At 42.6% G+C, this 12,973-nt stretch overlaps 1 protein-coding gene across 7 annotated transcripts in view; it reads left to right on the plus strand.

The window, feature by feature from the left end:
* The window catches only part of ABCB5 (ATP binding cassette subfamily B member 5), a 47,843-nt gene that overhangs the window by 27,879 nt on the left and 6,991 nt on the right, over positions 1–12,973 (plus strand). For all 7 annotated transcript variants that reach the window (XM_083467835.1, XM_083467838.1, XM_083467839.1 and 4 more), the window contains 8 exons: positions 575–778; positions 3,083–3,253; positions 4,041–4,202; positions 5,666–5,923; positions 8,879–9,025; positions 10,572–10,676; positions 11,869–11,946; positions 12,354–12,437. In XM_083467835.1, the coding sequence (XP_083323961.1) occupies positions 575–778; positions 3,083–3,253; positions 4,041–4,202; positions 5,666–5,923; positions 8,879–9,025; positions 10,572–10,676; positions 11,869–11,946; positions 12,354–12,437 (1,209 nt within the window). The remainder of the gene's footprint in view (positions 1–574; positions 779–3,082; positions 3,254–4,040; positions 4,203–5,665; positions 5,924–8,878; positions 9,026–10,571; positions 10,677–11,868; positions 11,947–12,353; positions 12,438–12,973) is intronic.

A 12,973-nucleotide genomic window follows, 5' to 3' on the forward strand; every position in this document is an offset into this window, starting at 1 on the left:
TGCCTTGTCCTCTTTTTGATTTCGTTGCCCTTTTTTTTTACCTTCATGACCTACTGTAGTCTCAAGTCAATATACAGTATACAACTCTTATTGAAACTAATTGCCTAAATACAAAAAGTTCATATTAAGAAGGTTCGTAAGATTTGGCCAGGGCAAGTCTGTATGTACGTATGTGTCAACATTTTAGCTATTCCCTACATTCAAGCAATCATGATAAGATATGAACAAACAGCATTTCCCCTCTTCACCCTCCCTTTGCAATTTAGTAAACAAACCGAGAAGTCATCTGTTATGCTCGAACCAGGAAACTGTGGTCAGTGGTTTCCAAACAAGTCTGAATCTGAAGCCAACTTTAAATCATAGTTTCATATCCAGACTTCTTTAAAAGCAAATAACCACAGTTTTGTGGTTCAGATGTAATGGAAAACTATAGCTTACTGGAGTATATTTATCCCTTCATCATCCGTAAAGTTAGAAGTTATCTAAGAAAGTTTATCTGAATGTAGCTATTAACTATGCCCATTTTAAAACCTGCTTTTGTGACCTCTTACAAATTGCTACATCTTTATCCCAGATAACCATAGATGGACATGATATCCGGACACTCAATCTCAAGTGGATGAGAGAAAACATTGGCATTGTAAGCCAGGAACCCGTATTGTTTGCTACTACAATAGCAGGCAACATCCGCTACGGCAGAGAGGATGTTACTGATGCTGACATTGAGCAAGCAGCAAAAGAAGCTAATGCTTATGACTTCATATCCAAACTTCCTGATGTGAGTACCTGAACTGTCACATTCTCTGTTACGATCTGGAGAACTTCGTTCCCACATGTGCAAGGATTTACACGTGTCAGCTTTTAAACTACAGTCGTACCTTGGATCTCAAACGCCTTGACTCCCGAACAAATCGGCTCCCGAACGATTGAAACCTGGAAGTGAGTGTTCTGTGTGCTGCATCTTTTGATTGGCTGCAGGACGTTCCTGCAGCCAATCGGAAGCCCTGCCTTGGTTTTTTAATGGTTTCGGGAGTCAAACAGACTCCTGGAATGCATTCTGTTTGAGAACCAAGGTACGACTGTACAGTGGTACCTCTGGTTGCGAACAGGATCCATTCCGGAGCCCTGCTCGCAACCTGAACAGAACGCAACCCACGTCTGCGCATGCGCAGGTCGCAATTCGCCGCTTCTGCGCATGCATGTGACGTCATTTTGCACATCTGCACATGTGCAAGCTGTGAAACCCAGAAGTAACAGTTTCCGGTACTTCCTGGTCGCCGCAGCATGCAACCTGAAAAGACATAACCTGAACCGAATGTAACAAGAGGTATGACTGTATTGCTAATTGTTTTTCACTCCAGTAGATGGACAAAGAATTTTTCTTTTTTAAAACAACAGCATAGCTGTACATCTGGCTGTGGGAGGGGACACTGGAGTGAGTGGAAATATCCCTCTGCTCAGCTCTTAAATCAAATTCTTTGTTCCTATATTTTCTGGATATTCAGTCCTCTTCAAATGTGTGGCTTAGATGAGTCATTGTTTAAGTGTGGTTAATCATTGAGATGGCTCCAGTCAACCAATCCTTTGCTTCCTTTTGATAACAGAAAAACTTATTCTTAGCAAATGGCATATTGGATCATACAGGACACACTGGTGAATCCAATGTGAATAGCTAACCAAATCATTTAGACTGTTCACACAAATGAAGAAACCCATTTTATTACTGGAGTGCCACCATAGCACTTTCGCCCCTTCTTCTCTCCATTAGGAAAGTTTCCAGGTATTGTTAGCTAAATCTGTCCCTGATATAAAGGTAAAGGGACCCCTGACCATTAGGTCCACTTGCGGACGAATCTGGGGTTGCAGCACTCATCTCGCTTTATTGGCCGAGGGAGCCAACGTTTGTCCGCAGACAGCTTCCGGGTCATGTGGCCAGCATGACTAAGCCGCTTCTGGCGAACCAGAGCAGCGCACGGAAACGCCATTTACATTCCCTCCAGAGCAATACCTATTTATCTACTTGCACTTCGTGCTTTCAAGCTGCTACATTGGCAGGAGCAGGAACCGAGCAACGGGAGCTCACCCCGTCACGGGGATTCAAACCACCAACCTTCTGATCGGCAAGCCCTAGGCTCAGTGGTTTAACCCACAGCACCACCCGCGTCCCAGATATTTACAGATAAATCTGTTATTAGCACCATCTGTGCTGCAAGTAATAAGTCCTTATGCTCATGAGCAGGGGTCAGCAAACCTTTTCAGTAGGGGGCCAGTCCACTGTCCCTCAGACCTTGTGTGGGGCTGGACTATATTTTGAGGGGGGGGAATGAATTCCTATGCCCCACAAATAACCCAGAGATGCATTTCAAATAAAAGCACACATTCTACTCATGTAAAAAAAGCAGGCAGGCCTCACAAATAACCCAGAGATGTATTTTAAATAAAAGGACATATTCTACTAATGTAAAAACACCAGGGGCGCCGACTTATAAAAAATATTGGGGGAGCCCGCGAAAGCTCATGAATAATAAATAAGCTCATAAATATGCAGATAAAGTGGCGCCGCCTCCTCGTGAGCGAATAGGGGAGAGCGTGCTGCGCCTATTAATCAGCTCCGAAGGAAATTGGGTGGAGCTTTTGCTCGGGAGGGAGGGCAGGAGGCATGCAGCCCGATCCTGTGCATTTTGGGCTGGGGGAGGGGCGGTGGTGGCGCTCTGCTGGAGGGGCGCCCGAGATTATTGGGGGGGCAGAGCCCCCCCAAACGAATTTTTGAGGGGGCTCGGGCCCCCTCAGGCCCCATGGAGTCGGTGCCTATGAAAAACACACTGATTCCCAGACCTTCCACAGGCCGGATTTAGAAGGCGATTGGGCTGGATCCGGCCCCCGGGCCTTAGTTTGCCTACCCATGCTCATGAGGTATGGTACCCTGAAAACAGAAACGAAAGCTCCTTTGCTGAATGTTACTGAATGTTTTGTGTTTGGCTGTAGAGTGTTACTTCTACGCAGCATCGCCTTTTCTTGTTTGTAACTAAGAGTGGAAACTCTCATGTGATTCAGTCTGATTTCTGTGCTTTGAATTTCCCAGAAATTTGACACCATGGTTGGCGAAAGGGGAGCTCAGCTGAGTGGAGGGCAGAAGCAGCGTATAGCAATTGCTCGTGCCCTAGCCAGGAACCCCAAGATCCTGTTGCTGGATGAAGCTACCTCTGCTCTGGATAATCAAAGCGAATCCATAGTGCAAGCAGCACTTGATAAGGTAAATAGTCTGTTATCATAGAATTGTAGAGTTGGAAGGGACCCTGAGGATCATCTAATCCAACCCCCTGCAATGCTGGGGATCGAACCTGCAACCTTGGTGTTATCAGCACCACAATTCAACCAACTGAGCTATAGTTTAAAAAACTGAAGTTCCTTGAGGCATCTCCTAGGCCAGTTCTAGTTTGGCCTTAAGAATATGCCATAACCCTTGAAAAATATTATTTAGACAGAACTTCCAAACCTGAGGTTCTTTGCCCAACCAGCTTTTACTTATATGTTTAGTGTTTTTATTATACTGTGTTTTTAGGTTGTATACCACCTTGGATTCTCACCCCCCCCCCCTTATGTGTTATTTAAAAATACTTAAATAAAAACAAACAAAAATGCAAGGTGCCAAAGCAGTGAGACTTGGTGTACTGTAGTGTTAACCATGTTAATTTAGCCAACACTGAGATTTTAATGTGAAATCTGTAAAGGAAATGCTAAATCGGTTGAGGAAACAGCAATAATGATATGTCTAATCACGTGCTGAAAATACATTGAATGGAAATCAAAAGTGAGAGATGAATTATAACTATAACAATCTAGTTAAATATAAGAGGTGATTAATAGAATTGTTGGATGTATGTTATTGGTAGTAAATAAATAATCTCTGGGACTCCTCCTTTTAGACATCCTGTGTGCAGATGTCAGATGAACAAAGTTTCTTGTGTATATGTTTCTTGTGTTTGTGTATACAAAAATGTTTGCCTTCTCCCACCCCTTTTCGTTTCTTTTTTCTCAAGGCCAGAACTGGGCGAACCACCATTGTGATTGCTCACAGACTCTCCACCATCAGGACAGCCGACATTATTGCTGGCTTTGAGAAAGGTGTCGTTGTTGAACAGGGGACCCATGACGAGCTCATGGCACATAAGGGAGTCTACTATGCACTTGTAATGCAACAGGTAATGAGCCATCGTGGCCCAGTTTACACATCATGCTAAACCCATGGGTCAGCATAATGGGAACTCGGAGAAAGAGGTTGGACCAGGTGAAGCGTGGAAGTGCGCAGGGCTTTGTGGCAAGCAGGTGAGAGACTAGAGATCCTTTTCACAGAGTTAAGAGTGTTGGGAAAGATGGCAGGTTGCCAAAGAAGCGAAACCATTGCTACGGACCACTTTTGTAAGGTTTGCATCATGCTACTGCACCTACCATTTGGGTTTGCCTTTTCACCCAATTATATTCCCTGTGTTGAGTGAAGGTGCTTGAAACAGCTAAGCATTCACGCTTGGTGGGCACAGCAGTGGTGGTTAAAAGCTAATTTGCACACAAATGGGGATACTCAACAGAAACAACACATGTTTGTCTTTGTCAAATGTTGTTTGCTTCTCTAGTGTAACATAACAAAGAATTCATATATATCAGGGATGGCTAACCCATGACCTATGGGTCGTATCAGGTCATGCAAGAGGTTTTTTGAAGAGAGGGCCCAGAACCTCCCCATTGTCTTTTTTTAAAATGGGAGTTAGTTAGTTAGTTAGTTTTAGTTAGTTAGTTAGTTATTTCCTGCCCTTCACACTTACAACCATAAAAAATAAGGTGGGTCCTGAAAACCTATGCCTCAAATGCTGAAAGCCACTGTAATGCCACAATACTAAAATGTTTCTTGTGGCACCCCAAATGTCCATTTTTCATAATAATAATAATAATCCTACCCCCCTTCTTTACTGATGATTCCCGTGAGTCCCCTGCTGTGATTCTGTGATGCTCAGAATACCCCGCAAAAATTGTTGCTAAAAAAAACCCCAATCATTTGGTCAAGCCAACTTTGACATAGGGCCCCAGTTGACATAGTTGACCATGCGTAAGTGTGGCCCTCAGCCTTAAAAGGGTTATTTCTACCCATCTGCCCAGATGACACCCAAGCAAAGTTACAGATTGAACTGGTGCTTTCTTCTGTCTGTGTCTGTTTCTGAGAACTACTGTATTGGGTAGTTTTATTTATTTTAATTCCACTTTCATTGATAGAAATAGGCAAGTACTTTTCAGTTAAAAGTGCTCTACATGTTCAGGAAAGGCACGTAGCACAAGTTCCATAGGATTTCAGAGCAGAAGTGTGGCAGCCTGTTAAAATACTCTTGTCAAAAACTCATTGCACGTTTAAAAAGGGGGAAAACCTTTATGTACAAAAAGAAAGACTATGCTAGAATCCTTTTTCTGAATATCTCTTGGGCAACTAGTTTTGGAATGGAACTCAAAAATGACACCACCACCCAAAAAATCTGAAATTGTGCCACTTCAGAGTGCACCACATGCTTTTCTGTGTACAGAGATTTAATCATTGTACATAGTAATTAAATATGTTTCTCTTGATATTTTCCATGGGTAATGAATTTTCTTCGGAATGACTAATTCCTCTTTACCTTAGTGCTATGGTGGAGATGATCAAAGCGATGAAACAGTAGAAGAAACAGATTTTGAGACTGAGGAAGATGACGACGACTCTGAGGATGATTATCTAAATGAGGTGGAGGCCAGTGTCTTGGAAAATCCTGTTGGTGGCACAGAATTAGCTAAGGGAGGAAGCTTCCGTAAACGCAGCCTCAGTAGGGCTTCTACGAAAAGATACTCTGACAGGAAGAAGAGGAAGAGGAGGAAGAAGAAGAAAGGGAAGAAGAAGAAAGTGGTTAGTGCTAAGATTAATTCTTAACATGCCTTGTGAGAATAGCATAAAATTTAGAACAGAACATTCCATTTTGTTAAGATGGTAGATGCATTGTGTTTCTTATACATCATGCTAGACCTGAGCACTGTTTAGTTTCAGCTTTCATGAACTTCATAATCCATATGCTTTTTATTGATGCATGTATGTTGGCTGAGGTTTAAATACAAAGTCTCTGTCTATCAGGTGGCTGCAAGCAACACCCACGGCCGGTTGCCAGGAACGTACAAAGACAGAGAAAAGTTTCTTACCATCCGCTTTTTATTCAGTATTTACAGAGAGAGGCTTTGGAACACAGCCTCTCGGATAATGGTGTTGTCCCGAGTAAATCTCCACACACACCCTTCTCTCCCACTTCCTCATTCGTCATCAGCATCACGCCACTTAGTGGCATCTGTCTTTGAGCTCTTTGCTCTCCTACTTTTAAGGCTTACTTGGTTCTGGGAGATGGTGGGTCTGGAATGCTTTCTAGTGATAACGTGTCAGCCAGCTTCTGCTCCAGCTCTGCCTGCTCCTTCTCTCCCATTATTTCCCAACTTTCCCCCTCATCTTCCTCTGAGCTCTGACCTCCCTCCCTCTGGAAGGGTCAGACTGGGGAGTCGGTCTCCACCATTGCTCCTCTGCCCAGTCCCTGACACTATCACTCAGAGATAATCTTTCATTAACTCTCTACAGGGGTCAGTTTGAATATGTGAAGGAACAAGGAGGACCATGCAGGGGATGTTCTTCCCCTAAATGATGGTGGGCCTGCTCCCTGGCTGATGCATAACCAGCATTGGTATGGTGGGAACTGTCTAACATGTAGGGTTTTCTGGCACATGAGTAGTCAACCTGGAAATGCCTTCACTACATTCAGTCCAAATGGCTTTCCATGGCTGGACTCTGAACAAAGCAATTCTGCAAATTTGAAGCATAGGCCAGAGGTGGGTTCACACAGTGCCAGCAGGAATTTATCCACCCACTTCCTGAACGACTCTTATAACAATGAAAAGTTTCCATTATTATTAAATAGGCAGTGAAAAATAAAGGCAGACCCACCCCAACCAAAGCACAAGAGAGAGGTAAAGCAGATGAGGTGAACCACTGTTTAGATCCACTGGTGGGCAGACTTGACATTTTCCATTGTGGAAACAGACTTGCTTGTCAGGTGACAAATGCCCTGGGAGTGCCCTCTTGTTTTCTTCCCCTATCGCATTTGTCTTCATGCGTGGGAAGAAAAAATAGGGGGGGGGGGATTGCAGAAATGGGAGACAGTCCAGTGGTGTAGAAAAAGTTGTGCAGAACAAACAAACGAGAGCGTATTGACAAGGCATAGGCAAACTTGGCCCTCCAGATGTTTTGGGACTACAACTCCCATCATCCCTAGCTAACAGGAACAGTGGTCAGGGATGATGGGAGTTGTAGTCCGAAAAACATCTGGAGGGCCGAGTTTGCCTATGCCTGGTATTGACAGATGAACAAAATATTGTTTCACAGTAGGCAAAGTGGAAGAAGGGATGGAGTTAAGAGTGGGAAAGTGGAACTGGGAGCCAGTGAAGACTTTAAAGACACAGCCCCTGTGTAGCATTCCTGGAAGCATCCATTTTGCAAAGCTGAGAATAGATTTTCCCAGCTGGGTCTTTACCATGAGTGCCCAATTGTTAAGGTTCTACTCTTGTTTTGAATGTATTTGTGTTTTAAACTGTTTTAAATAATCTTTTGAGTAAATCTCCTTGAGACGATGGTTTAAAAGGTAATTAATATATCCATTGATGCGGGTGGCACTGTGGGTAAAACCTCAGTGCCTAGGACTTGCTGATCGTAAGGTCGGCGGTTCGAATCCCCGCGGCGGGGTGAGCTCCCGCCATTCGGGTCCCAGCTCCTGCCCACCTAGCAGTTCGAATGCACCCCTAAGTGCAAGTAGATAAATAGGTACCGCTTTATAGCGGGATGGTAAACGGCGTTTCCGTGTGCGGCGCTGGTGCTGGCTCACCAGTTGCAGCTTCGTCACGCTGGCCATGTGACCCAGAAGTATCTTCGGACGGCGCCGGCCTCTTGAGCGAGATGAGCGTGCAACCCTAGAGTCGGTCACGACTGGCCCGTACGGGCAGGGGTACCTTTACCTTTTTAATATATCCATTGTAATAGTAATAATAATATGCCAAATATAGTCATGCTTCTGTCAGTATCTATCAATCTTGTGAAAAATAGCTTGTCTGAAAAACTTGCCTCATGACTTCATGTAATATTTTCTACAAACTTGTATGCTTGATTCTGTCTTCATATAACCTGACATAAAGATACACCTATGTCCATTTCTGCAGAAAAATATATATTGGTTAAATTGCAGTTTTGTACAACTCTCTGGTGGTTTGGGTAATTGGGCTTGACTGATAGACAAAGCAATTTGGAAGAGGTTTGATACACTCGTGATATTGCTTCCTAACCACTGACTTCAAGGATGGCTGTAGCTGTGTTAGACTAATGTTCTCAATTTTTACTTTTTAATTTTTAAACATTGAGATCCCTTTTTTCTGAAGAATTAAGCGGCTTACATCAAAACATGAAAATGATGAGAAATCAAAATTAAATTAAAAGACTCTTTTAAAAATCATTCATCAGAAAGGTTCATGCGTTAAAGTTGCCATTCATTATGACTGATCCAGTTTGACTTTTCAGTGCCCTTTTACATAGATTTTGACATGAGTCGGCCTTTTGTTCCATTTCCCCCCTTTGTTTTCTCCACATTTTTGAGCAATTAAAACTTTGCTGACAATCAATGGGTGTGCATAACTCAGTAAGTTTCCGTATTTAGTACATTCTGAGTTCATACTAATTTCCCAGCAATCTTCTGCTAGCATGGTTCATTGCCCAGGCAATTACATTACCCCCTTCGGTGTTCTCACCTGCTGGTGACAACTGGAATTTTGTCTCTTACAGGAAGAGAAGCTCCCTGAGGTGCCTTATTCTAGAATTCTAGCCCTAAATAAGCCCGAATTCTGCTCTATAGTGTTTGGAATCATTGCTGCTGCCATTGGAGGTGGCGTCACGCCTGCATTTGCTGTTCTGTTCGGTAAAATAATTGGGGTAAGTTTAGAAGCTTATACTTCAGCCTCTGCAAAAACCTTTTGCTCCCACTTTCCATTATCTTTAATAATAATAATAATAATAATAATAATAATTTTTATTTATACCCCGCCCTCCCCAGGGCAGCTAACAACCAATAATAAAAACAAGTTGATTAAAATACAATTTAAAAAACAAGTTTATAATACAACATTAAAACATTAAGATGCAGCCTCTTCACAGGAGGAGAAAGGAAAAAAGAAAGAGGGGGGAGGGAATCAAACTGATTCTAAGCCAAAGGCCAGGCAGAACAACTCTGTCTTACAGGCCCTGCAGAAAGAAATCAGAAGATGTTACCCTCTTCTCAGTTCATTGAAAACAAAGAAATTCAGTGTGTCATTGGTTGGTTTTCCATAATGACATCTGGTCCAAATGCCTTTAGAATAAGGATACTTTGCTAGCACCTTTTGCTCTCAACCAGTGCATACTTTTAAAAAACACCTTCTAGATAATTTAAAAGCCTGAAAGATTTAATGCCAATATGCGTTAAATATTGGGCAACTGTGGGGGCAGCCTATGGGGCTATGGAGCTGCCCTCCTGCCACTGGCCTCGCTACAGCTTACTCGTCTGGGAGCAGTAGAGAGGTTGGGGCTGCAAGAGTACTGGATAGGCTCTGCCAGTGCAGCCCAGTTTGATTCACGTAAGCTACAGTGACTCTGGTGTCAGGTCAGGAGCGTAGCTTTCAGTCTTCCCCACTGTATGCCTTTTTACGGGCCAACTAGAAATACCGTATTTTTCTGTGTATAAGACGAGGGTTTTATCTTTAAAAATTATGTTAAAAATTGGGGGTCGTGTTATACACAGATAGTGCAGAGGGGGGACGGGCGGTTAGTTGCAGCCATGAGCAGGAGATTGTCAGCGGCTATTGGGCGGTTGATTGGTGGCTGCGGCAAGGGCTGTTGTCGATTGGCTGCCCCTGCGTCAATTGGGCCGGCGAATGGCGGCTTTTGCTTTGCTTGCTATTTTCAGCATTGGTCCTTAACAACTCTTGACAGTCTCCCCCCATTTTCTTAATTTGGAGTCCCCACAAACATGTGTTATACATTATATACCGAAAAATACAGTACATAAGTTGGCTTTCTGATTTGGACATATTTGGCCAGTTTAAAAAGATCTTGCCTGGCTTCCAGTTTGTTTCCAATCAGAATTCAAAATGCATATAACATTTTAAAGCCCTAGGTAGCTTTAAAGGGCAGTTCCATCCATATTAATCTTTCCAGTCTTCTAACACTTGGAGAGTCTCTTCTCTCAGGGTCTCTGCCTTTTGAAGTGGAAGATAGGGCCTCTTCAGTGATGGCTCTCTTCTCCCAGGCCTTTGGCTAACTAAACAAACTATGGTCTTTTAAACTGGTGGGCTGGGGGTATTGTTTTTGTTTGTTACCATGTTATGTATTATTTTTTTTATTATATTGTAAATCACCCTGTGATCCTCGGGTGACAGACAGTGTAGAAAATAAATAAATGATTTTCTAGTACTGGTGACTAACTCTGTGTTTTGTAACCCAGGCTTTCCAAGAAACAGACGAAGTCAAGAAAAGCCAAAAAACGGTGTTGTTTTCTCTTATGTTTCTTTTGTTGGGAGTGATCAGCTTAATAACATATGTTGTCCAGGTAAGGACTATCCTAAGGCCTACTTAATAATAATAATAATAATAATAATAATAATAATAGTAATAATAGTAATTAATAATAATATCAGAATGGTGCAGCGGATTGCTGAAATTTGTGAGACCATGATAACGTACCAATTCACTCAGAAAATTCAAGCAAAACAAGGAATCCCTGTCCCCACTCCCCAGCAAAAAATAAATAAATGGTGTTGAGGCACCATGGTTTTCATTTATTTAAGATATAGAAGCCCTCAAGCTTCTGGGCACATTTCAATCAAATAATGATGCATGATTACTGTAAACTCTGATTGTAATGGGATCCATGGCAGTCCAGAACTGGGGTTGGGGTACAAGATGGTGAGAGTAGGATCCTACCACCTACTTCTATGAGCTTCTGTGCCCCAGTGACTTAAAACTGATATTGCAAAGGCAACAGTTGGATTGGGCTGTAGCTTTATAAATGGAGGGAGGAGCTGCTGTCACTCAAAAATGCAACCACTGCAGTGCATTCAGTATGATAAGAACACCAAATGTAAATAAAATGGGGTGAGGTGGTGGGGAAAAGAATATTTAGGACCGATGGTGCAGCAACCTATGTTCCTGGTAGCCATTAGCACCAAGGAAGAAGTTGGTTGTTGCAGTTTCAGGAAGGTAGTTTCTCCTATCTGACTACTTAATTTTACGCATGTTTTGCCATTCCTGCTCATGACCCCTCTTGTTACTGCATTTCTCAGACCAACATCTAGTCCCCCTCTGCCCCGTGGACCTTGCGACTAGAAAGGTGGACCTTCATAATCAGTACTCAAAATTTGTGGGTGTTATGCTTATAGGACACTTTATCAGTGTCTTAATTAGAGGAGCAAGCTTGAAAAGGCAAAAGGGTGACTAGTTTTGCAAATTGGCCTTATTCCTATTCTAGAAGCACTGGAATGGAAATGCAGTGTGTGTTGTAATGAGGACAGCCTGGTTCTTGTTCAACTAACAGAAAAATGTTGGCCCTCAGCAAACCTTCCTCAACTTAGCTTAACAAATGGAAAAATACCAAAACATACTGTAGGATTTCTATTGAGCTTCTGTATTAGTAAATAGCTTCAACTCTTCCAGCGCTTTAGTCTATAGCTCGTCAGTCTTAAAAATGTTATGGCATTGTACAGGTAAATAAAATCTAAATGCTTTATGTTTACATTTTTCAGGGATTCATGTTTGGGAGGTCTGGGGAAGCTCTGACTATGAGGTTGCGATCACTTTCATTCAAAGCATTGCTTCAACAGGTAACACCAACAGATACAGGAAAAGGGGAGCAATTTTGTGGGTGGGTCTGGGATGTGGTCCATTGTCTTCAGGGGCAGTCTCTAGTCTCCATGCTGAAGGCCAAGTAGGGAAGCCTCAAGTCGTTACACAAAAGATTGCGGGAACGTAGGAAGTTGACCTGCTGAGTCAGACCATCTAGCTCAGTGTTGTCTCCACTGATTGGCCACAGCTCTTGCTTGGAGATGCCAAAGATTCAGCCCGAGGCAAAACCTGTGCTCTGTCACAGAGCTACAATCCCTCCCAACTTCTTAAGGGTTTATTTAAAAAAACAACAAAAAACTATCACGTACTTCAAAAGCTTCATAGGCTGCTTTGAGCCATGACAATATCCATTTGCAAAGGCAAAAATTATCTGTTTTGTTTTCAGGAAATTGGATGGTTTGATGACCATAACAACGGCATCGGAGTTTTGCTAACCCGGCTTGCGACAGATGCTTCTCAAGTCAAAGGAGTATGCTTTCCATTTATTTAGGGGTTTTTTTTAAAAAAAAAAGAATTGAAATTTAAATTGCAGTGATTTCAAAAAGAAGCTTTTGTGGAAAGAGCATAATGAATCTACTTTTGAAACTGCATGGCATTTAATGTACCACACTGACAGTGGGCTGTATCAAGTACTGGTCATACTCAGAGTAGAAATTAATGGATATGACTAACTTGGGTTCATAAATTTCAGAGAGTCTGCTCTGAATGAAATTGAACAGTACACAACTCATTGTCTTTAATTTGTGGCTGCTATTGATGATTCAGCTTGCTATAAGCTTGACTTCTGTAAATGTAGCTTGTTGAATATAATGCACACCTCAGGGCATTTGGTTGGTTAAGAGTGAGAGAGGTCAGTCTAGAGAGGATCTCCTGCAGTCGCTTAAATGTTGTTTGACAGAGATGTCTCTGGATGATTTATTTCAGCACTATGACATTGGGTTGCAGGTGTAATTGTGCCAACTAGCCTACTAGATTTGTAGCATCTCATGCTGACATCATGTTGGC

The sequence above is a fragment of the Podarcis liolepis genome (genome assembly GCF_965112155.1).
Source record: "Podarcis liolepis genome assembly, chromosome: 12".
Classification (NCBI taxonomy): Eukaryota; Metazoa; Chordata; class Lepidosauria; order Squamata; family Lacertidae; genus Podarcis; species Podarcis liolepis.